General features: G+C 41.5%; 1 protein-coding gene across 2 annotated transcripts; it reads left to right on the plus strand.

Moving 5' to 3' along the window:
• Positions 1-346: 346 nt before the first annotated feature.
• SRI (sorcin) lies at positions 347-18,463 on the plus strand. 2 transcript variants are annotated; one of them, XM_054020534.1, is made up of 9 exons: positions 347-452; positions 3,930-4,013; positions 7,527-7,596; positions 10,031-10,072; positions 11,935-11,978; positions 16,093-16,240; positions 16,437-16,550; positions 17,493-17,551; positions 18,151-18,463. In XM_054020534.1, the coding sequence occupies exons 1-9, from the start codon at positions 402-404 to the stop codon at positions 18,175-18,177; spliced, it is 639 nt and encodes a 212-aa protein (XP_053876509.1). In that variant the 5' UTR covers positions 347-401; the 3' UTR covers positions 18,178-18,463. The 2 variants fall into 2 exon arrangements, with proteins under 2 accessions (XP_053876509.1, XP_053876510.1); XM_054020535.1 differs by lacking the exon at positions 10,031-10,072.
• The last annotated feature ends 8,491 nt before the right edge of the window (positions 18,464-26,954 follow it).

Here is a 26,954-nt window from a genome sequence, read left to right on the forward strand (position 1 = left end):
GCACACAGCCCCTTGCACACTGAGAGGGCGCAACGCTCCCCGAGCTGCGCCTGCGTGTGGATAAAGTTTTTGTTTAAAAAAAAAAAAAAAAAACAACCCGCCCGCTGGGGCTTTGGCCTGTACCATTACAGCGGAGGGGTGTTCTCTCTCTTCTGAGCGAGCCAAAGGGGATACTTTCCTAAAATGGGGGTCTAACAGAGCAAGAAACCGCGCAGCCTCTCAGCGATTCGCAGTCGCTCACACCCCGCAGGAGGGAAGGGAGAAGCGGTGCCGCAAGTAGTGCGCCCTGCTCCGGACCCCCCCCCCGGAGATGGTGTGACCCAAGCGTCCCCGCCCGGCCTGTGGTGTAGCTGGTAGGGACGGGAGGGGGAGGGGCAGCAGCAGACCGCGGCGCGCTAGACATGGCGTATCCTGGGCACCCCGGCGCCGGAGGCGGCTACTACCAGGGCGGGGTAAGCGCGGCCCGGGGCCCTGCAGCAGGGCGTTGAGGGGCTGGGACGAGCCTCCCGCCCCGCTCGGGTGTCGGTGCTGCGGGGCGAGAGGAGCCCCCCCGCCCCCCGCGGGCTGTGCTGGGGGAGGGGCGGGAGGAGACGCCCTCCCCCGACTCGGGGCCGCGGCAGTGTCCGGGCTGCAGGTGCCCTGCTGTGACCGGGGGGTCAGACACGCTCCGCAGGCCTATGCCGTGTGTATGTAGTAGGGAGCTCGGCTTCTCTGGCCAGCCACAGAGCTGGCGGGGCACAGGCCAGTGCTAACGCTCAAGTGTCAATGCAACATCCACTCCCCCAGCAACAGCACGGCCCTGCCCCGTCCTCTAGGGAGCACCCCTCTTTCCCCTGCGTATCAATCCTCCCTGCCAGCCCTGGGGCTACGCGGCGTTCACGCCATCGGCACTAGACGCCCAACTAGTTTAAGATCCTTTGTCCCCTGTCTCCCCCCAGCACTGATCGAGATGCCTTCAGTTGCAGGGCCCACTCCCTAACCCCCTTCACAAAAGCCGTGGATTCTAGATTTTGAAGAGCCACCCAGTGGCTCAGTGTGTTCCCTCCCTAGTTCTAAAATGGTTCAGACTGAACTGGTTCCTAGGCCTGTTGAAAGCATTTGTCTGGTTAGTGTAATCATGTAAACAGTTCTCAGATCAAAGGTAAACTGGTTGGAGTACATGAGTCTTACAAGCTTGCGGGGGTTGGGAGAAGAATGAGTCAGAATAGTACATTTCTGTAGCAAGCCTGGGGTGGTTAATGGTTTTATTTTCCTGTTATAGTTAGGGTTAGAGGGGGATTTTTGCTGCTGCCTCTGGTGGACCAGAAACTGGCCTATCACAGCCCATAGTCTCGCCCTTTCCTCTTGCAATAAAAAAAGCTGCTGGCTCAGGCAGCTGACTGTAAATAATAGGCCTATCCTTTGTTAAATAAAACTACTAGTTTAGCTAGAATCAAAGCTCTGGTTAAAACATTAGTTCTGGTTTTAACCAGAGCTTTGATTCTAGCTAAATTAGTTTTATTTAACAAAGGATACATTTAGTATGCTATTACCTCTACAGAGGATGATGGAAGACTATATCTTGAACTGGATTTGCTGGAGCAGAGAGGGGATTCAAATCAAGTAGACCTCTTTTCTGAGGTATTCGGCATCTACAACTCTCACTGATTTCAATGGCTTCCGTTAACACCAGCACATTGAAAAAGAACTGTAGAAATGGCGAAGACTTATTTACAAAAATAAAGGCTGTGCCACGGGACTTTTAGCGGCCCGGAGATCGCGAGGGGGCAGCCAAAGAGCCTGGCAGGCCAGACAGAAATGTTACATGGGGCTGGATCCAGCCTGCGGGCTGTATTTTGCCCACCCCTGCTCTAAAGCAAATGAATACTAATAATTTGTGGTGTCATCTCAGTCAAGCAACGTTCATTCTTTCAACCTCAAAGCACTAGAGCAGGGATGGGCAATCTACTGCCTGTAGGCTGTTTTAAGCCAGCCCGCGAGCTCCCACTGGGGAGCGGGATGTGAGGCTTGACCCGCTTTGGTGCTCCAGCTGGGGAGCAGGGTCGGGGGCCGCTCCAGCTGGCTCCCAGAAGCAGCCAGATGGCCCTGCTCTGGCACTCCAGCCAGGGTGCAGGGTCGCGGGCTGCACCACGTGGCTCCCAGAAGCTGTGGCATGGCCCCCCTCTGGTGCTCCAGCCGGGAAGCAGGGTCGGGAGGCCGCTCCACACGGATCCCGGAAGCAGCCGCATGGCCCCACTCCAGCCAGGGCGCAGGGTTGGGGGCCGCACCACGTGGCTCCCAGAAGCCACGGCATGTCCCCACTCCGGCTCCTATACGCTCCAATGGCCCCCTCCGGCGCTCCAATGGGAGCTGCAGGGGCAGTGCCTGTGGACGGGGCAGCATGCAGAGATGCCTGGATTTGCCTCCGCGTAGGAGTGGGGTACGAGGGTGAGGGCTCTGGCTCAGGGTGCGGAGAAGGGACATGCCACTGCTTCCGGGAGCTACTTGAGATAAGCGCTGCTCAAAGCCTGTGCCCCTAAGCCCTCGTACCCCACTCCCCCAGCCTGGAGCCCCCATCTGCACCCTGAACTCCTCATTTCTGGCCCCACTCCAGAGCCCGCAACCCTAGCTAGAGCCTGCACCCCTTCCTGCACCCCAAACCCCCTGCCCCAATCCCCCCCACCCTCCAAACCCCTCAGTCCCAGCCCAGAGCACCCTCCTGTACCCCAAACTCATCATCCCCAGCCTAACCCCAGAGTCCGCACCCCGAGTCAGAGCCCTCACCCTCGTACCTCACTCCCCCAGCCTGGAGCCCCCGCCTGCACCCTGAACTCCTCATTTCTGGCCCCACCCCAGAGCACGCACTCCCACCCACCTCCCACACCCCAACCTTGTGAGCATTCACAGCCTGCCATACAATTTCTATTCCCAGATGTGACCTTCGGGCCAAAAAGTTTGTCCACCCCTGAACTAGAGTATAAATCTGACTCCCTAATTTAGGCATATTTGCTATGCAACTGACAGTTCTGGTGGCTGATTCTGAAGGAGGTCTGATGAAGTTAGTGGAGTTACATATGGTTTAGAGTTGAATGTGGACAAGATAAAAATTATAGTGGTATGTGCAAGGATCCTGTGAAAACATGCAAGATTCTAGTGAATAGTCATACAGCAAGTGAGAAATTATTGCTACTTAGAAAGCATCATTACAGAAGATGGAAGATCGGATACTGAAATCAGCACCAGAACAACAAGAGCAAAAGAGACATTCTGGAAGAATAAATATCTGAGGAGAAGGGATATAAATCTGAAGACTAGATTCTGACTCTTAAAAACCTACATTTGGTCTGTGTTACATTACAGCTCTAAAACATGGACATTCAAACAAAGAAACTACAGTCCTTTGAATTATGTTGTTATAGAAGAATTCTGAAAATATCATGGATAGACTATGTAACCAGTGAAAACATACTAGAGAACTGTGCAAGTGCTAGTGAAAAGACAGATTGGATTTGCAGTGCGTGATGTATGTTACAGGCACTTGAAGGGAATGTTGATAGAGAACAACACAGAAAAAGAAGATCTTTGATGGACAATGTGGTATCCTGCGTGGATCAAAAGGACTAGATTTGCAGAGGATCGTACAAAATGGGCTACCATGGTTGCAAATCTTTAGTAATGGAGATGCCATGTACGAATAATTTAGGCAGTCTGTGCTACTATAACTGTTAGATCACTGGGCTGACTCAAATGTAAGATTTTATGTAGGCCTGCTTTATATTGTAGCAAGTATATACACCAAAGTTGTGTGCTCTCTTTTAAAGCAGTTATAGGTTTTGACAAGGTGTATATAAAAATGACACTCAGAATTGATGCTGAAATGTAAGATTACAAATATTGTAGTCAACTAAAAGCATTAATTGCATCTTAATCATCTATTTCTTGTTTTAAAGTATGGAGCTGCTCCAGGAGGACCAGTGTTCCATGGACAGACTCAAGATCCTTTGTATGGTTATTTTGCTGCAGTAGCTGGGCAGGTATGTCTCCCCCACCACCACCCCAAAAAAAAAAAAACTATTTGGTTGAAGTTATGGCATAAGACAAAATTATTCTCATTGTATTGCAACTTAAATATTGGACATCAGTATTTGCCACAGAGGTGTATGTATAGCAGAACTTCCTAGCATATTGAAACTCTGAATACTGGAAACTGTGTATGAGGACAAGCTGAGGAATCAAGTCAAATTGAATTAAATACTGTGAGTTTATGCTGTCTCACTTTAAAACTATGCACATGGGTGGGGAGGGCCCATCACTTATTGTGTAAGAATCCAACCAGAAAATGTCAGCTGCATGGATGGAATTAATAAGAGCCAGGAGAGGTTAGGTAAGAGTTAGGTCATTATGTAAGGGGATGGCTTCACTAGATATGGGAACACGGGAGTACCAGAATCTGGTGGCATGAACTACCTGGAGTAGTTTGCTGAACAGAGTATAGGAGAAGTGTTTTTTTTTTTTTTTTTTTTTTTTCCGGGGGGGAGAGGGTTTGTTCATGGTGTTTTTTTTTTTTTTTTAAGATATTTGCATCTTAATTTTTCTATGCCTGGTTTTGACTACCTATTTATTACTCTAAGGATTTGGTATACTGTAATTTTGTATTTTCTACATGTCTTTAAACTTTTATATATTCCTGTAAGTAACAATTTCTAATCCATTTTAAAAACTTATTTTAAACAAGTAAGCTAGCTAGAGGCTTTATTGCTCTGACAAAATAGATTTACATCTTTCTAGTCATTTGTCTAATAAATCCTATGTACTGTTCAGTAAACAACTTGTCTGTCAGACTGTTGGTTTATTTGCAAAAACCCATTAATGCAGTTTCAAGGGTGAAATTGTGGAAGTCAAGACATTCAGAGTTAAGGATCCCAGAGTACCCTTGGTCTCCGCTCCCTTTTCACTATTCTCTTTCAATAACTGACTTCTTACAACCTACGCAACACTTAAAGTGTAATAGTTTCAAAAATACACCACTATTGAATCAATGCATTCTGGCAGCAAAGACGACAAATGAGGATATTAGAACAAACCACATGCAAGTAGTCAAATGAGTACATATGTAAGGATTCTCCTTATTTGTGAGGAATCTGGTTCTTCACTGAAATAAAGTAGAGACCTTTAGAAATGTTTCTTACTGAGCTAAAGAAGAATCTGTTATCTACCTGTAGTAGTCCTTTTGATGAATGAACCTGTAAGCAAAGAGTCACTGAATCGATAAAAAGAACAGGACTAAAGTAGTATCATATGGCCATCCATGAAAATACTTAACGAGCCAAACCCACCTAACTTTTCAAGTCAAATTATTATAGAACCTCAAGCTGGTTTGACCGCCCTTTTTCACTTGCAGCCTGTTGTGACTCACAATATATTTATCACAAGATGAAGTCGTACATCTGCAATATCAATTTGAGTTTTATATCAAATTTATACTGGAAATTATCTTAAGAGAAAACCAGATGAATGTTAATATCTTAGATATTCAAAAAAAAAAATCTAAACTATACTAACCTTTTTTTCAGAATCTCCATTCAGTGATTTGAATTTGTCTCTCTGTGGGAGCTGTTCATTTTATAACTGCTTGTCTGTAAAGCCCTGTCTAATGTAAAGTTGGACTGTTAAAGTTTTTTTTTTTTTTTTTACGTAGGACTTGCCTTATAAACTTGCCTGTTTCCAATTTCCATTTTTTCAGTTCTCCTTCACATCTTCAAGTTGTCAAGATATTGGCTTCTTGTTTTGATTCTTAATTTAAAGAATTTTAAAAATGTGATTGACCACTTATACTGATTTGATGTAATTTAATTTCTTACACTGGAGTTTTCCTATGGTTCTACCACACCTGTATTATAATAGTAGTGTATATAGTGCACTGTCTATAAAACTGGTCTAAAGACCAAAGATACTAGAAGTTGGGGAGCAATGAATTTAATTGGTCAAAAGGTACAATTGCCTTTTGTCAGGCCTTGTAAAATGTCAGCTAGAATAAAAACCACTTATTTACAGGACATATTCAGAGGAGTATATCTGGAGTTAATAGATAAACGTGTTTTTCCCCCCACTAGTCTCTTCTGGAAGTACTATAGTTATAAATTTGAGGACTGGTATCCTTTCTCGGATAATGTTATCTGGATGTCATCTGTAGTCAGCAGTTTATCATTCTTTCAGGCTTAAATTAGATATAAAAACTCTCTGGAAAATGCTGGGGAAAATTAGATAGGCTTCAAATATAAAACATCTCTTGTTTTAGTACTTAATGCTTCTGGAATCAGTCAAGTCTATTTGCATCTAAAAAACATTTAATCTTAGAATGAGGTTAAATTGCACTTTAGAACTTTTTATGAATTTTAATGGTGGGTGTAAGGAATGTGACATACAATTCCAACTCCACTTTTGACAGCTCATTGCTTTACCTGACTTGGCAGTTGTTCATAATCTCTAACTGGCCTTGAGAGGGATGCTTTGGAAGGAAATCGTATTCCTAATTGAGCAGATAGGTATTTTTTCTGTTTTATTACTTTAAAATATTTTACTTTCTGCTTTAATTTGCTCTATTAACAATTCACTGTTCCAAACAACTTTTTTTGAACTGTCAATCTAATGTCTATCTCGGGAAGTGGGGATGTATGTTATCTGATGTAGTTTACTTTGTTTTGTAGAGTCCTGTTATAGAAACTAGAATGCAAATCTTTAAACCAGGACTGCCTATGTTGTCCTCAACAAGTTCATTGCACTTTTAGTTATATATTATGGTAACAACTAATCTTATCTCATGCTTCAGGAGATAAGGAAGGAGTTGTCATCCCCCATGCACATTTGTAATCTTGGGAATGTCTTTCTCCTTCCTCTGAAGGATCAGATTGAACATAACTAGAGATGGGATACCAGTTTGGGTGGAGTGGTGCTCGAGGCGGTACAGAGAATCTTCTGATGCCTTGCTGATGTCTTGCTCATATGTTCAGGGTCAAACTGATTGCTGGATTTGGGGTTGGGAAGGAATTTTCCCTCCACTCAGATCAGCTAGGACCTTGCTGTTTTTTTCACCTCCGCGGCATGGATCTCCTGGTAGAATCATCTGGACTTGTTTCACCCAACGAATTCCCTGCTCTCGCAGGGACGTTGATGGCATGTCAGTATTTTCTGTTCTCTGCCTATGGCATGCAACAGTTCAGTTTTCTGAGGATTAAAGTGCTTAGTTTAACTGAGGTCATTGGGCACGACAGAGGTATTTGGGTGATATTTAAATAGCCTGTGATATACAGGAGGTCAGACTAGATGATCTAGTGGTCCATGCTGGTCTTAAACTCTATGAATCAACAGATAAAATAATTTGGAGTGAATTTAAATGAAATTGAAATTAGTACGCTCAGTAGAGCCAGTCTTTTGTATAAGGTTCCATGCATAGGTTTATCAGTGAACGTGGATCGTGATGTGAAAGTTTATCGACATTTACTGATGAAAAGCTAACTTTTCCAAGCCTACTTTTCTGTTTTCAAAAGGATGGACAAATAGATGCTGATGAGCTGCAGAGATGTCTGACCCAGTCGGGTATAGCAGGAGGGTATAAACGTAAGTTGACAATTTAAATAAAAGTATATTTGATTCATATTAGACAATCATTAGTTGTACTGTCTGCATAGTTATTAAGTTCACATGGTAAGAAGTACTTGCATTTGTTTTTGAAAGTAGTCTAACTGCTTCCAAACGTTCCACTCTGGAGTCATATGCACTATGCTGCAAGAACTTAGTTATAGGGAGTAGTTGGCCCCGAGAACACTTCTTCAGAGAAGGATTTTAGTTTTGTCTTCTCGCTTCCTATTGGCTCACCTGGAACTGCTAATGTTTCACCAAATTTAGTTTGTGTTATCAAGTAGGCTAGCAAGTACATTACTATTAGATAATTTTTAGGACTGTCAATTAATTGCAGTTATCTCATGCGATTAACTTAAAAAAAGTCAATTAAATTGCAGTTTTAATTGCACTGTTAAACAATAGAATACCAATTGAAATTTATTAAATGTTTTGGATGATTTTCTACATTTTCATATATATTGTATTCTGTGTTGTAATTGACTAACCCCAACTAACTCATCCCAGCCAGGGCTTTATCAAGCCGGCCCTTTAAAATCTCTAAGGATGGTGATTCCACCACTTCCCTAGGTAACCCATTCCAGTGCTTCATCACTCTCCTAGTGAAATAGTTTTTCCTAATATCCAACCTAAACCTTCCCCACTGCAACTTGAGAACATTGCTCCTTGTTCTGTCATGTGCCACCACTGAGAACAGCCGAGCTCCATCCTCTTTGGAACCCACCTTCAGGTAGTCGAAGGCTGCTATCAAATTCCCCCCTCACTCTTCTCTTCTGCAGACTAAATAAGCCCAGTTTCCTCAGCCTCTCCTCATAAGTCATGTGCTCCATCCTCCTAATGGTTTTCATTGCCCTCCACTGGACTCTCCAATTTGTCCATATCCTTTCTGTAGTGGGGGACCCAAAACTGGATGCTGTACTCCAGATGTGGCCTCACCAGTTCCAAATAGAGGGAATAATCACTTCCCTTGATCTGCTGGCAACACTCCTACTTTTTAGCTGACATTGCAAGGTATTTACTTGCCAGATATGCTAAACATTTGTTTGTCCCTTTGTGCTTCGGCCACCATTCCAGAGGACGTTTCCATGCTGATGACACTAGATTAAAAAAAAAAGTGTTGTTTAAATTTGTGACTGAAATCCATGGAGGAGAATTGTATGTCCCCTGCTCTGTTTTACCTGCATTCTGCCATATATTTCGTGTTATAGCAGTCTTGAATGACCCAGCACATGTGGTTCATTTTAAGAATGCTTTCGCTGCAGATTTGACAAAATGCAAAGAAGGTACCAATATGAAATTTCTAAAGATAGCAACAGCACACGACCCAAGATTTAAGAATCTCTAGTACCTTCCAAAAATCTGATTGGGACAGGGTATGGAGCGTGCTTTCAGAAGTCTTAAAAGAGCAACACTATGATGCACAAACTACAGAAACCGAACCACCAAAAAAGAAAAATCAACCTTCTGCTGGTGGCATCTGATTCAGATATGCAAATGAACATGCGTCGGTCCACGCTGTTTGGATTGTAATCGAATAGAACCAGTCATCAGCATGGACGCATGTCCCCTGGAATGGTGGTTGAAGCATGAAGGGACATATGAATCTTTAGCACATCTGGCACGTAAATATCTTGAGACGCTGGCTACGACAGTGCCATGAGAATGCCTGTCTCGCTTTCAGGAGACATTGTAAACAAGAAGCGGGCCGCATTATCTCCTGCAAATGTAAACAAACTTGTTTGAGCGATTGGCTGAACAACAAGTAGGACTGAGTGGACTTGCAGGCACTAAAATTTTACATTGTTTTATTTTTGAATGCAGTTTATTCTGTACATGTAAGTTCAACTTTTATGATAGAGATTACACCACAGTACTTGTATTAGGTGAATTGCAAAATATTACTATTTTGTTTTTTACAGTGCAAATAATTGTAATCAAATCAATATAAAGTGAGTACTGTACACTTTCAATTCTGTGTTGTAATTGAAATCAATATATTTGAAAATGTAGAAAACATCCGAAAATATTTAAATAAATGGTATTCTATTAACAGTGTGATTAAAAAAATTAATTGTGATTAATCGCTTGACAGCCCTAATAATTTTGTGAATGTGGTATTCCAATGTACAATTAAGATTTATGTTGGACCAAGTGTTGTGGATACCCAGATTCAATAAATGAGATCCTTCCACAGAATCCATTAGAAACCAGCATAAAAGGTCCCCTTGGAACAGGCCTTTTATTGAGAAGGTCTGAATTCTCTTTTCATCCCTAGGCCCCTGGTTCCTTGAGTGTGTTTAGTACTAGATTTTCAGAGGATCAGTTCAAGGACTTTTTGATACAGTTTCTCTAATTAGTCTGTCACAGAATTCAGGGGCTTAAGTAAGTATCTTGTTGATTTTTCACTCTACAGTATTTGGCTGTCTAGGAGATATCTGTCTGTTTCAGATGTTGGGTAAGTTTTAACTCAGAACAGCCACTCTCCAAAAATTAATGCTTAGAATTCTGAATTCTAAATGGTAGTGTGTAAGAGTTCATGTTTCAGAAGTGGTCTTTCTGCAACTCAGTGGCAACATCTATTTGACTAGATATTCATCTCTATAGAACTCCAGTGAAGGAGTTTTACACCTAATCCTGTCATCAGGTGTTTGAGCAACACAGGTTTTATTGATTACTACGTCAAACAGATGAATTTGATGACCTAGGACCTTTTTTAATATTGATCTTGTCTGCATGATACTCTTCATACAAAGATAGAGGGTTTATACAGCAGAAGCGGACATATCTTCAGTTGAGTTGAGCCCCATGTGTTTACAAGCATATTTAGTAGGTGTAGGGCTGCCAATTTTTGTTGGATGTGTTCCTGGAGGTTACATTGCATGACAATCTTTAATTAAAGATTGATCTTTAATTCCTGGAGCCTCCAGGACAGTCCTAGAGGTTTCACAACCCTGAGTAGGTGGTTACAATGAGGAAACTTCTATAGAAGTTCCCAAAATTATATTTTAATTTTTATCCTGAGCAGTAAAGAAATCTGGAGTGAAGGCTATAACTCAGACTACAAATCTGGGTTGATGATCTTTAGACACTACAGACAGAAAGTACTAAAGTTAAATTTAGACCTTCCTAATCTTAAAGTTCATGCAACTGACTTTTGAAATTTAAAACAAATGTACAGATTCTTTAATGTGAAGCTGTGTTCTGAAAAGGTACTATAAAAGTATCATGGAGTGATTCCATGTTTTCCTCTCAGTGAGTCCAACTCTAACTTGTACGGTTACAAATAAAGATTTTTCTTGCTGCCTGCTTTGGAAACTTGGGAAATGAAAGTCAAGCTCTGCCCCCCTCCCCTCCCCTCCCCCCCCCCGCTGCTTGGATCATCACCAGTAACGAAGATCCTGTGGGCCAAATTCTCCCCTCTTTTACACCTGTGCAGCCCCATTTCTTAGAACATAAATTCCAAATGAACTACTATGTTTTCTTAACTAATCTGACATGCAGCGAGACTAATGACAAGATTAGTGTGGATTTTCAAGCAAGCAGGTATAATTCTGAATCCACCAAGAACAGATCTGTTTTGTAAGAATGTGCCATTTTTCACAAAGTTACTTTGCAGAGTTGACACACATTCATGGTGTCTAAAGTCTTGTACTTACAGTAACAAAACAACTTAAAGCGCAGTTAGAGGCTGGTGATCAGATTCAAGAAAACAGCTCTGTGTCAAGCTTTTGAGAAGTTAAAAATAAACTAGTTCAACAACAATATTAAGATGACCAGTGTTAAAACATTTAGGAAAGTGACACCCGCATGCATCTATTGATCACCAAAGAATGCTGTGAGTAGACTTGATGATCCAAGTACCTGATATATGGTGTCCACAAAGTTAAATTTGTGTTGTGAGTAGAGCTGAATTGCTCAGGCCACCAGTAATGGTCTAGATGTGAAACATTCTGTATTCCAACAGTTTGACTCCAGTCTAGGCTGGTAGAGTTTACAGTGCTATTACTGTCCTGATCAGACTGCCCATTTTGATGTAGCCAAAAGCTTACATGAGTTGAGATTGACTAAAATTTATCTCATTTGTAATTTAAGACTGGATTCCAAAAATAACAGGCTAAAATAATAACCTCTTGCACCACCCACCTCAGAATAGAAGATCTTTTCTTTATTTGAATCAGAGTGAGATTGTTAATTGCAAGACTGCAGCTTTCCAGTGGGAGTGATGTTTTATTTCATGTATATATTATGAAACCAAACTGAGAAATCAGTAATTCATATTTACTGCTACTAATCTATTTTTCCCCCTCATTTAAACAGCTTTCAACCTAGAGACGTGCAGGCTTATGGTTTCTATGCTGGATGTATCCTTTCTCTTGTGTGTACTGTATAATTATTACAAAAGGAAACTGCTAAAAGAACATTAAGGTTGCAAAATCAGGTACTCCTATATTAAGAAATACCAGAATTAGTTTGCACAGGCAATCTTAATTCTGCCCCTTGTAATACTTTTTTCTACAGGACCCCAACTCATTAAGTGCACAGAACGAACCTGCTTTGGGAAGGAATCGAGGCTTGTGTGTTGAAACAGGCTTATTGTCTGCAGGATGCTGCCTTATTTGTTGCAGAAGGAGGAAAGTGAGTAGTGAGCGAGCTAGGGGATTGCAGGAAGAGTGTGTTGTCATGGTAAAGACACTTGAATGCTGCCCTGGAGAAATGAATTCTATCCTTTTGTCTGTACCACAGAGTTCCTCTGTGTTGGGCATGTTGCTTTAAACCAATTCTTCTCAGATGGTCACTAATCATTGGTTCCTCATTTTCTGGTTGCCCAAATTGATACCCAGAGAATGAATTTGCTAAAGTGCTGAACACTCACAGATGCAAAAGTAGTCAATGGAAACTGCTTTGAACATATGAAGTGCTAAATAATGTTAAGTACTCTGAAAAAATCAGGTTGTAGATGTCTCAAATTGGGCATCCAAAATTAGTGGATACTTTTGACCTTAATCTCTTTGCCTCAGTTCCCCACCTGTAAAATGAGTATACCACCACCCCTAACTTCACAGAGCTGTTGTGAGGATACATTAACTTTTGTGAATCACTGGTACTGTAGTAATGAGTGCCATAGAAAAGCTCACGAGGATAATATTGTATTCAGAGCAGGTTTGGACAGTTTACAGTAAACAAGGCATGAAGTGACACACTGAACAATGAGGAGAAAACAAAATATTGAATAGCTGCTCATTAAGGGTATGGTCTACACTGCAGTTAAAAACCTGCAGCTAGCCTGTGGGTCTCAGGCTAATTGGCTGTTTAATTGCGGTGTAGATGTTTGGGCTCGGGCTGGAGCCTGGACTCTGGGACCCTATGATGGTGGAGGGTCCCAGAGCTCGGGCTTCAGCCCGAATGTCTACACCATGGTTAAACTGCTCCTTAGCCTAAGCCCTATGAGCCCAAATCAGCTGGCACGGGTCAGTCAGGTGTCTAACTGCAGTGCAGACATGCTCTAAGTGAGCACAGTTTATCCTGGGTATTGAGTGAGGCCAGGGTAACTTGGTAACTTTATTCTGGTATTTCGTAACTTGAGTGCTTGACTTTACAACCTTCACAAATTACATTAAAAGAACATTATGCATGCTTTTCTAGGAACTTAAACAAATTAAAAATAGAAATTCCATCATGGTAATATGGATGAAAGACCCAAAGAGTAGTTGTCAGTGGTTTGCTGTCAAACCAGGAGGGCATATCTAATGGAGTCCCACAGGGGTCAGTCCTATGGCCAGTACTATTCAATATTTTCATTAGTGGCTTGCATATAGTTATATAATTTGCAAATGAGACCAGGGTGGGAAGGGTTGCAAGCACTTCGGAGGAGAGGATTAGAATTCAAAATGACCTTAATAGGTTGGAGAATTGGTCTGAAATCAAGATGTTGTTCAGTAATGACAAGTGCAAAGTACTACACTTAGGAAAGGAAAAAATCAAATACACAACTACAAAATGGGGAATAACTGGCTATGTGGTAGTGCTGAAAAAGATCTGGGTGTTATAGTGGATCACAAACTGAATGAGAGTCTGTGATGCAGTTGTGAAAAAAGCTAATAACATTCTGAGAGGTTTTAATGGGAGTGTTGTATGTAATTGACCTGCTGTACTCTGCACTGGTGAGGTCTCAGCTGTAGTACGGTGTCCAGTTCTGGGCATCACACTTGAGGAAGGATGTGAACAAATTGGAGAAAGTTCAGAGGAGTCAAAAACGATAGATTTTAAAAAACCTTTCCTATGAGTAAAGGTTAAAAAAAAGTGGGCACATTTAGTCTTGAGGAAAGATGTCTGGGTGGGAGGGGGGGAACCTGGTATCAATAATCAAGTATGTTAAGGGAAGGGCTGTTATAAAGAGGATGGTAATAAATTGTTTTCCATGTCTATTGAAAGTAGGACAAGTAGTAGTGGGATTAATCTGCAGCAAGGGACATTTAGGTTAGCTATTAGGAAAAACTTTCAGACTATAAGGGTAGTTAAGCTCTGGAATAAGCTTCCAGTGGAGGTTGTGGAACCCCCATCATTGGATAACTTATTCTTGAAATTTTAGCTGCTAAAGTCTAAGATGTCTCTATTGAACTTGTGTGAACTGTGGTTTTTTTTCCCCATGATTTGGGCAGTTTTTCCACAGGGATGCCAAAAGACACATTTCTGACACAAAGGCCAAGCACCGGCCAGATTTCAAGTCCCTATTTCAAAGCATAGGGACATTAAAGCTGTTCAAAGAAATGTCTGTCAATTTTTATAATGGACAAAATGATGTATTTTTCCCTAGGCTCATTTTCAGAAATAGCTGAACCATTGGCTGAAGTTTTCCAGGCTTTTGTTCTGGAAAATTTCAGACCAAATGGTTAGAGATTTGCAAAAGTTGTAAGTAACTGAAAACAGGATGTTATAATGGAAAGGGTCAGGCAACCTTAATATGTGGTGCTATTAGGCCTGCCTATAATTGCATTAACATGAAACCTCTGGCTTGAAGTGCTTTTATAAACACATTGGTTAACCTTTAGGCAGAATGAGTTGCTAGTTATTTGTTATTAAGTAGAAAAACTCCATGGAAGAGTATCCAAGGTAGTATAGCTCTAACACACAACTGGAATTGGGAGGATTAGCTACAGTAGAACCACTATTTTATGAACATCGATCTTATGAATGATGGGTTATGTTAATCTTTTTTCTTTCTTTTGCTGGCCAAGTCCTTTTTCTGCCACAGAATGTGACTTCAGTCCTTCAGCCAGCATTCAAGTGGCTACACGTTTGCCTCCAAACCGTAGTCTTGTCAAAGAGATGCAATTAAAAAAAAAAAAAAACCTGTATACATTTGTTATGAACGATTAACTTATGCATTATACCTATGTAATTCTGAGATGTTTGATATTATGAACTGAATACCCAATAGAAAAAATAGGGGTTCTACTGTGTTAATTTATAAACTTTCTTTGAACTGATGTGACTAATTGGTACTCCCTGCACTGATAGATCACTTGATATTTAGCATACGGATAGTTGATTTTTGTGAGTGACAGAACACAAAGCTTAAAAATATTCCTTCATTTTCTAACTCAAAATTCCAAAGAAATGAGAAGGGAAAAATACAAGAGGGAGGGTTGGTTTCTTTTGTACACTATTGGAACTATAACTGATATTCCAAATGCTTTGCTGCAAGACATTATCAGAAATAAAATAAGAGGTGTTAGGACTTGTAGGCTCGCCACTAACAAAATATTTAGATGATGAACTTCCCTATAGTTCTTTGGTCCTCTACCTTTAGAGTATGCACGGATACAAAAATTTGGATCTGCATCCACAATAATTAATTTTATATTTATCCACACCCACATCACCTTGTCTCACTGTTAAAGCCCTGTGCAGATAAAAAAAATTTGGATCCACATGCAATCCGCAAAGATGATAAACAATACAACCACATTCGCGGATATAAAGCAGATATCCATGGATTTGCAGGACTCTATCTACTTTAACTTTCTTATTTTACTCTTAGTACATGACCTGCAAAACAAATCTCTTATTTTTAGGAGATCAAATACTAGTATATGCACAAGCCTTTATTTTATTGCTAGCTTTTCTGATGTTTGGACAAAACTAATGATGAAAAATGCATGGAAGCAGTACAGCACCAGAGAGGCGATGCTGTATTTCTTTTTCAAATGGATGGAGGAGGCCCTTTGGCTTTCTGATTGCTGACTTTTAGCCAAAAGTATTCTGTCTGCCAGAGCTCTTGGATAGTTCTGTGATCTAGAGGAGGGTAGCACTAGCACAATGGGGGGGGGGAAGGAGGGAGAAATTAAAGATACCCTTTATTTCTCAAACTTAAGTAAATAAATTTCAATCTTGCATGACTAAATATAGATCCTAATTGAGGAATATTTAGCACTTGCTTAGAAATTAAACAGTTTTTCCTTAGCCATGGTTCAGAGGGATATGTCTGGTACATTGGGATTCAATGAATTTAAAGAGCTCTGGGCTGTGTTGAACGGGTGGAGACAACACTTCATAAGTTTTGACAGTGACAGAAGTGGTACAGTGGATCCTCAAGAGCTGCAGAAAGCCTTGACAACTATGGGTAAATTGTGAAACTTCCCTATTACTGGCTGTTGAAATTTCCCCTGCTTCTAATATCATGACATTGACTTGGTGGGATTTCCCAACATAACAGTGTTTTGCATAAACTGGCACACAACAAATCTTCCCATAAAAACTGCCTTGGATCTCTGTAACTTGGTTGTCATTTCACCATTTTTCCTGACTCTTTCAATTAGGATTTAGGTTGAGCCCACAGACAGTGACTGCAGTCGCAAAACGATACAGCACCCATGGGAAGATTACATTTGATGATTACATTGCCTGCTGTGTAAAACTCAGAGCTCTCACTGGTATGTTATAGAGAAGCATCTGGTAATACATTTTTATTTTATGAAATCAGTTTAATCTAAGGTGTCCCAGAAAACTTTAACCTCTTAATCCCAGGAGTTGGCTCTTCCTACAGCAGATTAGCCATTTTCAGTCAGAGCTGATACTGTATATTATTATTATTATTATTATTGAAGTTCTCCCATTTGTCCTCTTCTGAAATGGCTTAATCACTTCAGGGAAACCAACTTTTATACCACATCACATAACCATAGCAGTTGTTATAAAGATTGTTTTGTTAGCCAGACCAGAAGTCTCTTCAACTATTCATTACCATCTTGGGAGTTTCAACAGTAGTATGAGTCTTTTCCTGTCTGACCTTATCTATTATCTTCCCACATCTTTCCTTATTTCTTCTATTTTTGGTTTGTTCTCTTGTCATTCTCCCCCTTAACTTCTTGCTGTCACCCTTTCTCCAAAACCCTCTCCATTGCTCTCTTCAGCTCTTCTCTCCCATCTTGCTCCTGTCCCATAAGAAAGCTTCGCTACTGGAGGAAGCATTATGAGCATAGTGCATTATAAGAGGGCCACAGCCTACTCTGCTGAACCAGTGTTCACAGTAGAAGGTGTAGAGTTAATTATTTGATGACATCAGAGCTCTTCTGCATTAGAAAGAGACCTATTAATCCTCACAAAACCAGTCTCCAGGTCTTTGCTGAGAATTAAAACTGGCCTTTGGACAAACTGGCACATGAAAACCTTGTGCCAACTGAGCAGTGCTTATAAGCAACAAATTTTAAAGTAGACTACAGGATTTTTTTTTTTGTTCTCTTTGCAAATGCAGCTTAGTAATAAAGGAGGGGTCAATTTTAATCAGAAGGATAGCATCTAATACTCAATGTATTGATAAAATACAGTGCTTCCACTGATTCCAGTAATACACAATTCTTTATATATTTTTGCAGACAGTTTTCGAAGAAGGGACACAGCCCAGCAGGGTGTTGTCAATTTCCAGTATGATGATGTAAGTGCACCTAAGACATTTGTTTACTCCAACCTAGCTAAAATTGTAATTAAAAGAAAAAGTACTTAAGACTGGAGCCAAAAAATCATTACACTAAAGACTATTACAATTGGCACCCTTATTTACTATTGTAGCTGAGAGCCCAAGGATAGAATAAGCATTGAGAAAGTTGTCTCTTACCATCTGCTCTCCCCCCCCCCCCCCCCCCCCGCAACCAATTGTGGAGGGAAAAAACATGGTGGTGCATGCTCGTCACTCTTCCCTCAGAGACAGTAGATGTTATAGATTTTCAAAATATCATGTGCTTTCTGTGCTGGGATCCAGGTATAGCTAGGTTTCTGTTTCACTCCTCTGGCTTGGCTTCCCCTCAGTAAAGCTCTCATGCCCTTGTAAGCTTTTTTAGCTTACTCTGATGCTCTGGTAGCCTCCTTTGGTCGTGGCTCCCTGATTGTGCCTTGTTTGGCTGAAGACAGTTTGTGGAAAATGGAGTTGAGGTCAATGAGTATATGTGGAGAACATTTCAAGCAACGTCGGGAGGGAGGGGGAGGTTATTTGTGTTCCGCTGCACTTGTTTAACAGGGATGCCTGTTTTCTTTCAGTTCATACAGTGTGTTATGAGCATCTAATTGAAGAGGAAGGAAGATGTGGATGGGCATGATTAACATTCCACTTTGTGTTTTGCTTTGCACCTAAAGTTATCATGGCTATGTAACTAAATATTGGTATTTGCATATTTTATAAAGATACTGCTTTGTGATTTTTTTTTTAGTTTTGATAAATACAGATGAACAAAAAAGGGTGTTTTAAAAATGAAATCTCAGCTCATCCTTAATCTTATGGTTCTTTTTTTAATTTTGCATATACTTGTAAATCACTTTTTACGTATAACTTAAATGATTATGTAAAACTTAAGACTTTCTGTCGTGTGTTTACTTTCCCCTCTCATGAGCTACTAAAAACATTCATCAGAGTGGAGCTTGTCTTATTTCCTGTCCTACGTAGTAGCATGGAGCCATGGTGGTGTTTTTGTTCCATGACAATACTGCATCAAAGAGTCAACACAATAGGGTGATGATCATGATAGAAAGCACGATGGAAAATTGGGAAACTAAGGTTAATCTGTAACCTGAGTTCTTCATGATGGACTCAGCCCATTTTGCCATGGATGGCAAGTTGCACATCCCTGTGCAGAGGCCATTTGAAGAACTTCTTTTCCCATCAGGTGATCTTGTAGTGGGCTGCTCTCATTGCCTTAAAACTAACTGTACAGTCTGTGCCACTTGAAAATAATATTGGTTTATATCTTCTATACATACATGCAGTTATTCACAGAATTAGGTTTATATTTCCCATAACTACCGTCAACTCCCACCTTTGCAAGCAAAAATACTTCAGCTTATGGAGGCTTAAATTCATGTTTCCTAGCTTAAAGGGCTCTTTACCTTAAAGTAAATGTAGGCCTTCTTTAAATGCCAAATAACCCAAAAGGCACAAACCCACTTTCTGTAAAATTCTTTGCAGCCCAAGGAGTCTCCCTTCTCCTCAGTCACCTGCCTAAGGAGTCTTGGTGCTGTCCAGCAGCTCCTCGGGCTAGCTCCATACTTGGTCTGGCTTATTTTACTTTTCTTTTTATTAAAAAAGCTGTTACTCTAAGATATTTTACTGCTATTTTCGTGTTCAAAAGTGTTGATTGTTATGAAATAGTTTGATGCTTTTAACAAGAAAATAAAATAGCCTGGAAAAATTCCAAGCTTAATACAAGGATATTGAACAGCTGCTTCGCTAATTTTTAGTGAGTGTTTTTCTAATGTTCTTGTTAAAAGTGCCAAACTGTTTCACTAAAACAGGAGGTACTTTTAACAAGAAAGTAAGATGTTTCACTCTGAGTAAAAGCTGCTAAGTCAAAATCAAACCATTTTGATTAGTAAAAAAAACTAAGGGCTGGTCCACACTAACCCCCCACTTCGAACTAAGATACGTTATTCACATAGCTGAAGTTGAACTATCTTAGTTCGAACTTACCGCGGATCCACACGCGGCAGGCAGGCTCCCCTGTCGACTCCGCGTACTCCTCTCGCCGAACAGGAGTACCGGCGTCGATGGTGAGCACTTCCGGGGTAGATTTATCGCGTCTAGACAAGACGCGATAAATCGATCCCAGAAGATCGATTGCTTACCGCCGGACCCAGAGGTAAGTATAGATGTACCCTAGACTGAAGGTTTTTTTTCAGAATGCCTGTTCTGTGGGAAATGTTGAAATATCCACTTTTTCATTTAAACCTGAACAATTACTTTTCAAAATTTTAGAGTTCCTACCAAATTCTAAAGAAGCAAACAAGCCAACACCCGCTCTTTGGCCATATAGGAGCTCCATATTGGTGGTAAAAACCTGGAAAAGTGATCCAGTTGCATCCAATCCACTAGAATAGAGTCAGAATTCAAGGCCAGAAGGGACTATCAGATCTAGTGTGACCTCCTGTGTATCACAGTGTCAGTACCACCTCACCATCACCCACACACTAAACACAGCAACTGAAAGTAGACCAAAGTATTGCAGCCCCTAGGAGACTAAATTATTATGTATCACATGCTGAGAACAGGGAATGCTGTACCCACATAATGAGGAATGTGACTGATTCCTTCCCTCCCCCCCAGTCACTGCCAATCTGACCTGGAGGAAAATTTCTTCCTGACCCCACATATGGTGATCAGTTAGAGCCTGAGCATAGGAGCAAGAACCGGTCAGCTATGCACCAGAGAAAGAGACTGCTTGATGCCATGTCAGAGCCCTGGCCCACATCCATCTGTGGCCATTTTTGATGCTTTTAGAGGAAAAAGATTAAAAAACAAAAAAACCTAGAATACCCTGGGGGGGGGAGGGGAGGTCTCTTCCTAATCCCTTCTGGCTGACCAGCTGAAAACCTGAAGTATGAACTTGTAACAGCATAAGATATAAACCAGAAGTGAGCCTCAGGACTGCTGCTGACCCCTGACCCATCCCATCACATGCGACCCCATCATACAATTGCACTCATAAATTTGTCCTCTCAAAAACCTTGCCAGAATTTAAGTCCCCCTGATGGTTTAAAACGGTCTTCTAATTTCCACCCTGAATTTGTTTGTGGCCATTTTAAACCTATTGGTTTTGTGACAATGCTGTCCCTTTACTTAAATAGCTCTTCATCCTCTGATTCTTACCCCCTGATAAATTTATAGAGCGCAATCAAATAATCATATCCCCTCTTTTTTTTTTTTTTATTTGCTAAACTAAACAAGCCAAGCATTTGTCTTGGTAAAACAGGCCCTCCATTCACCTGATTATCCTAATAGCTCTTCTCTGCAGCTGTTCCAGTTTAAATTCATCTGTCTTGAACATGGGTGACCAAAACTGTACACAGTATTCCAGATGAGGTCTTACGAGTGCCTTGTACAATGGCATTAATACTTCCCAGTGTCTTCTGGAAATGCCTCACCTGATATACCCTAGGATTGCATTTGCCTTTTTCACAGTCTAATCACATTGCTGGCTCAGTCATCCTGTAATCAACCTACACACGCAGGTCTCTCTCCTCTATCACTTCTAATGGATGAACCCCCAGCTTTTGGCAGAAATTCTTATTAGACCCAAATTCATGACCTTGCGCGTAGTATTATTGAATTCCATCCCAGTTCAGTCACTGCACTATTCAAGGTCATCCAGATCTTCCTGTATAATGTTCCAATCCTCCTCTCTGTTGACAATATATATACACACATACAGAGAGCGTGAACAGGTGGGAGTTGTCTTACCAACTCTGAGAGGCCAGTTAAGTCAGACGAGTACCCAGAAGTCACCTCCTACAAGACAGGCCCAACAAAGAAAATAACAGAACACCACTAGCTGTCACCTTCAGCCCCCAACTAAAACCTCTCCAGCGCATCATCAGAGATCTACAACCTATCCTGAAAGATGATCCTTTACTCTCACAGATCTTGGGAGACAGACCTGTCCTCACTTACAGACAACCCCCCAACCTAAAGCAAATACTCACCAGCAACCACACATCACTGAACAAAACCACTAACCCAGGAACCTATCCTTGTAACAAACCCTAATGCCAACTCTGTCCACATATCTATTCAAGTGACATCATCATAGGACCTAATCACATCAGCCATACCATCAGGGGCTCGTTCACCTGCACATCTACCAATGTGATTATGCCATCATGTGCCAGCAATGCCCCTCTGCCATGTACATTGGCCAAACTGGACAGTCTCTGCGCAAAAGAATTAATGGACACAAATCTGACATCAGGAATCATAATACTCAAAAACCAGTGGGAGAACACTTTAACCTGTCTGGTCATTCAATGACAGACCTGCGGGTGGCTATATTGCAACAGAAAAACTTCAAAAACAGACTCCAATGAGAGACTGCTGAGCTGGAATTGATATGCAAACTAGACACAATCAACAAAGGATTGAATAAGGACTGGGAATGGCTGAGCCATTACAAACATTGAATCTATCTCCCCTTGTAAGTATTCTCACACTTCTTATCAACCTGTCTGTACTGGGCTAGCTTGATTATCACTTCAAAAGTTTTTTTTCTCTTACTTAATTGGCCTCTCAGAGTTAGTAAGACAACTCCCACCTGTTCATGCTCTCTGTATGTGTGTATATATATCTCCTCAATATATGTTCCATTCTATATGCATCCGAAGAAGTGGGCTGTAGTCCACGAAAGCTTATGCTCTAATAAATTTGTTAGTCTCTAAGGTGCCACAAGTACTCCTGTTCTTTTTGCGGATACAGACTAACACGGCTGCTACTCTGAAATCTGTTGACAATGCCTCCCAACTTCGTAGCAGCAGCGCATTTCATTAATACACACTTACTTTTTGTGCTAAGGTCATTAATTGAATAAGATAATCCCAAAACCAATCCTTAAAGTAATTCACTAGTAACCTCCCTCCAGTCCATTAATTCACCTTTCAGCACAACCCACTGCCTTCTCCCCTTTAGCCAGTTCTGCATCCATCTTACTATTCTTGTACTGATCCCCAGCATCACTAAATTTACTAACAATTTCCCATATGGTACCATGTAAAATGCTTTAGTGAAGTCCCAGTATATTAGATCTACACTTCCTTCTTGGAGAAAATAACTGATTTCTTAGATAAGGGAAGTCAGGTTAGTCTGGCATGATCTACCAATGGTAAACTCATGTTGCATTACATCCCCTTTGTACTTTGCCTCCATGACTGTAATTATTCTTCACAATTTGTTCTAAAGTCTTGCACGCTACTGAGGTCAGACACAAAGGTCTGTAATTGCCAGGATCACTTTTTCCCCCAACCTTTCTTAAATATTAATACAGCATTAGCTGTTCTGCAGTAATATGGTTCATCTCTTCCCCCCTCCCAGTCCCCCCACCCCCACAAATTGACTTGTAGAAATGTAGGGCTGAAAGGGACCTCAAGAGGTCATCAAATCCACACCACCACCACCACCCCCCGGCGCTTAAGCACGACCCAGTAAACCTAGACCATCCCTGACAGGTGTTTATCCAACCTGTTCTTAAAAATCTCCAGTGATGGATTTCACAACCTCCCTTGGAAGCCTATTCCAGAACTTAGATATATTAAGAACATAAGAACAGCCGTACTGGGTCAGACCAAAGGTCCATCCAGCCCAGTATCCTGTCTACCGACAGTGGCCAATGTCAGGTGCCCCAGAGGGAGTGAACCTAACAGGTAATGATCAAGTGATCTCTCTCTTGCCATCTATCTCCATCCTCTGAGAAACAGAGGCTAGGGACACCCATTCTGGCTAATAGCCATTAATGGACTTAACTTCCATGAATTTATCTAGTTCTCTTTTAAACCCTGTTATAGGCCTAGCCTTCACAACCTCCTCAGGCAAGGAGTTCCACAAGTTGACTGTGTGCTGTGTGAAGAAGAACTTCATTTTATTTGTTTTAAAGCTGCTGCCCATTAATTTCATTTGGTGGCCCCTAGTTCTTATACTACAGGAACAAGTAAATAACTTCCTTATTCACTTTCCGCACACCACTCCTGATTTTATATACCTCTATCATATCCCCCCTTAGTCTTCTCTTTTCCAAGCTGAAAAGTCTCAGTCTTATTAATCTCTCCTCATATGGGACCCGTTCCAAACCCCTAATCATTTTAGTTGCCCTTTTCGGAAATCCTTAAAAATCCTTGCTACCAGACTAGTGATCTCGTGCCAGTTTTTTTAAGTATTCTGGGATGGAAATTATCCAGCCCCTCCCACTTTGAGTACATTAAGCTCATTTCCATCAGCCATACTACCTTCAAGCACATGTTCCAGATTATCATTTTTACTGAAAACCACGGCAGTGTATTCATTTAGTTTTTGGGCCATACCTAAATCAGCTTTAAGCTCCTTCCCATTCATACTGCATAGCAGTCCAACCATATCCTTCCTTATTCTCTTTTTACATACAACTTCCCGCAGCTCCCATTGGCTGGGAGCTGTGCCTGCGGATGGTCAATGTCAGCAAAATGTCTCTCGGCCTGCAATCAGATTACCCTGATGGGCCACATGCGGGCCGCAGGTTGCCCACCACTGCTGTAAACGAAGCCATACAACTACATTTTCAAGGGTGATTACTGATGTTGGGTGCCCAGCTTGACACACCTGGCCCTGACATTGATTTCAGTTGGTTCATGTAAGTGCTCAGCAATGCTGAAAATCAGGCCCAAGATGGAAACCCAAGTCAAAACCTTTTACCTCAGGTGTACTTTGGTTAATATTGCCTTAAATGTTAATTGGAAAAGTTTGACTCTACATCAGTCATTTTAACTATTCCCCATCCTTTTGCACTAAAGGAGTCTCAAGCTGCTTTATAAACATTAATGAACTTAACCTCCTTATGAAGTAGGGGAATATTCAAGTTCATTAAGAGAAGCCTGGGGTAATTAACATTGTTTAGGTTTTTGTCATGACCTAACAGCCTGAATTTCAGATGTCCAAACAATCAGCCTTTAATTAACCAAATATTGTCAGATTGCAAGCTGAATTTTTTAGCCAACATTAATCTCAGCTCTAATATTTATTTGCATTTTTATAGCTGACAAAATCTGAAGTAGAGAGAGATTAGATGATTTGACTAAGGTCACAAAGTGTGGCAGTATCAGGACTAGAACTCCAGTCTCTCAACAACAAGTCTTTGGCCTGATCCAAAACCCATTAAATCAATGGGAATCTTTTCATTGATAACAATGGACTTTTGCCCTTTGTGCCTTAAGAGCAATAGCTTACTTCTTACCTTGTTAATGCCCCACTACAATTCCTGAGACAAGACTTTTTTACTCTGGGACTCAATATCTGTTTATTTAAGGGAAAACAAATAAAAGTTTCTTTTTTGGCATAGAACTATTTATGACTAGATGAATACAGTAAATTAAACAGTCTATTCTGGGTTTTCAGAGCCTCAATCTGTTGTGTGCAAAGCTGTGTCTCTAATGAAATGGCAATACAAATCATGAAACAGTTGCAGATGCAACTATGTGGTGTGAAGTTTAGCCAAATGTTTGAAAATAAGGCTGGGAAATACTGCAAAGGAGCAGAAAGAGCCCACAAACTGTTTTGCTCAATTTACCTCTTTTAAAGAGCATGCACCCACATCTGACCCAGTTTACACAACAGATGAGAAGTGAGCCTGTCATTCCACCAGAGGAAATAGTAGTAGAATGCTGCCTTAAATTATTTTACGATATCTATGTGCTTATCGCCAAGCGTTCTTCTTACCTGTTAAAGTTCCAAACTCCACACTGCTGTATCTGTAAAATGAAGCCTTGTGCAATCAAAAAAGGAATATAGTCAGTGAAAAGTAGGGGAGTGACCTTTGGTTTGTTAAAGTTGTTAAGCTTCATTCAGCAGCCTAAAAAAAAATTCCTATGTGTGGCCTATACTAGTATCACTAAATACTTTGTTAAGAAAGCTGTTCACCTCACTGGAATTCTACAAGGGTCAATAAGAATTATCCAGCTTTCTGTCCTTTTAAACATGGTTCTCAAAGCTTTTAGAGCACATGTTCTCTTCTTGCATCTGAAGAAGTGAGGTTCTTACCCACGAAAGCTTATGCTCCCAATACTTCTGTTAGTCTCAAAGGTGCCACAGGCCCCTCTGTTGCTTTTTACAGATTCAGACTAACATGGCTACCCCTCTGATACATGTTCTCTTTTGGAGCTTCAGAGGCCCTTGGATACATCCAGGGAGTTGGGTCACTTAGAGGAGATGGAAGGCATAACAATTTTCACCTCTGTCTAGGTTTAAATCAGGCCTGGATTAGCAATTAAACAAAATTGCCATAGGATGACTATTTGTCTGTATGAAGGTGCAATCATCTCAGGAATAAGAATAGGAAAACATAACAGGAGTTAAGAATTACCTACAAGCTAGAAACAAGGGCACTATAGGAAGCAGCTGTCAGCTTGTCAGCAAATGGAGCTGCAGCTGTGACTCACTGCCAGATTAAATGGGCCAACCCCCAGAAAGGCATGCTGGGGGAAAAAATCCTATATGAGAATAACTCTGTGCTCTTAAGAGTCAATAGAGATCACATAATCACTAAGGCCTTGTCTACACTACGAGAGTAGTTCGATTTTACTTAAATCGAATTTTTGGAATCGATATTGCAAAGTCGAACGTGTGTGTCCACACTAAGGACAGTAATTCGACTTTGTGAGTCCACACTAACGGGGAAAGCGTCGACATTGGAAGTGGTGCACTGTGGTCAGCTATCCCACAGTTCCCGGAGTCCCCGCTGCCCATTGGAATTCTGGGTGGAGCCGCAAATGCCTTCTGGGTAAAAAAAATGTGTCCAGGGTGCTTTTGGGTAACTGTCGTCATCCGTCCATCACTCCCGCCCTCCCTCCCTGAAAGCGCCGGCGGGAAATCAGTTCGCGCACTTTTCTAGTCAGTGACAGCGCGGACGCCACAGCACTGCGAGCATGGAGCCTGCTGCAACCATCACTGCAGTTGTGGCCGCTCTCAACGCCTCGCAACTTATCATACACCTTTCCCTGAGGCAGATGCAGAAAAGTCAGGCGAGGAGGCTACGTCAACGCGGTGATGGCCTGAAGTCTGAGAGTAGCACAGACCTCTCAGAAAGCAGGGGACCCAGCGCCGAGAACATCACGGTGGCAATGGGTCATGTTGATGCCGTGGAAAGGAGATTCTGGGCACGGGAAACAAGCACTGAGTGGTGGGACCGCATAGTGCTGCAGGTCTGGGATGAATCCCAGTGGCTGCGAAACTTTCGCATGCGGAAGGGAACTTTCCTGGAACTTTGTGAGTTGCTGTCCCCTGCCCTGAAGCGCAATGACACCCGGATGCGAGCAGCCCTGACTGTCCAGAAGCGAGTGGCCAT

The sequence above is a fragment of the Malaclemys terrapin genome, chromosome 2 (assembly GCF_027887155.1).
Source record: "Malaclemys terrapin pileata isolate rMalTer1 chromosome 2, rMalTer1.hap1, whole genome shotgun sequence".
Lineage (NCBI taxonomy): Eukaryota > Metazoa > Chordata > Testudines > Emydidae > Malaclemys > Malaclemys terrapin.

Excerpts from the sequence above, each read along its gene's own strand:
- SRI (XM_054020534.1), top strand. The coding sequence starts at position 402 with ATGGCGTATCCTGGGCACCCCGGCGCCGGAGGCGGCTACTACCAGGGC. Across the intron at positions 16,241-16,436 it reads GAAAGCCTTGACAACTATGG|GATTTAGGTTGAGCCCACAG; the intron begins GTAAATTGTGAA and ends TCTTTCAATTAG. Across the intron at positions 16,551-17,492 it reads AAAACTCAGAGCTCTCACTG|ACAGTTTTCGAAGAAGGGAC; the intron begins GTATGTTATAGA and ends ATATTTTTGCAG.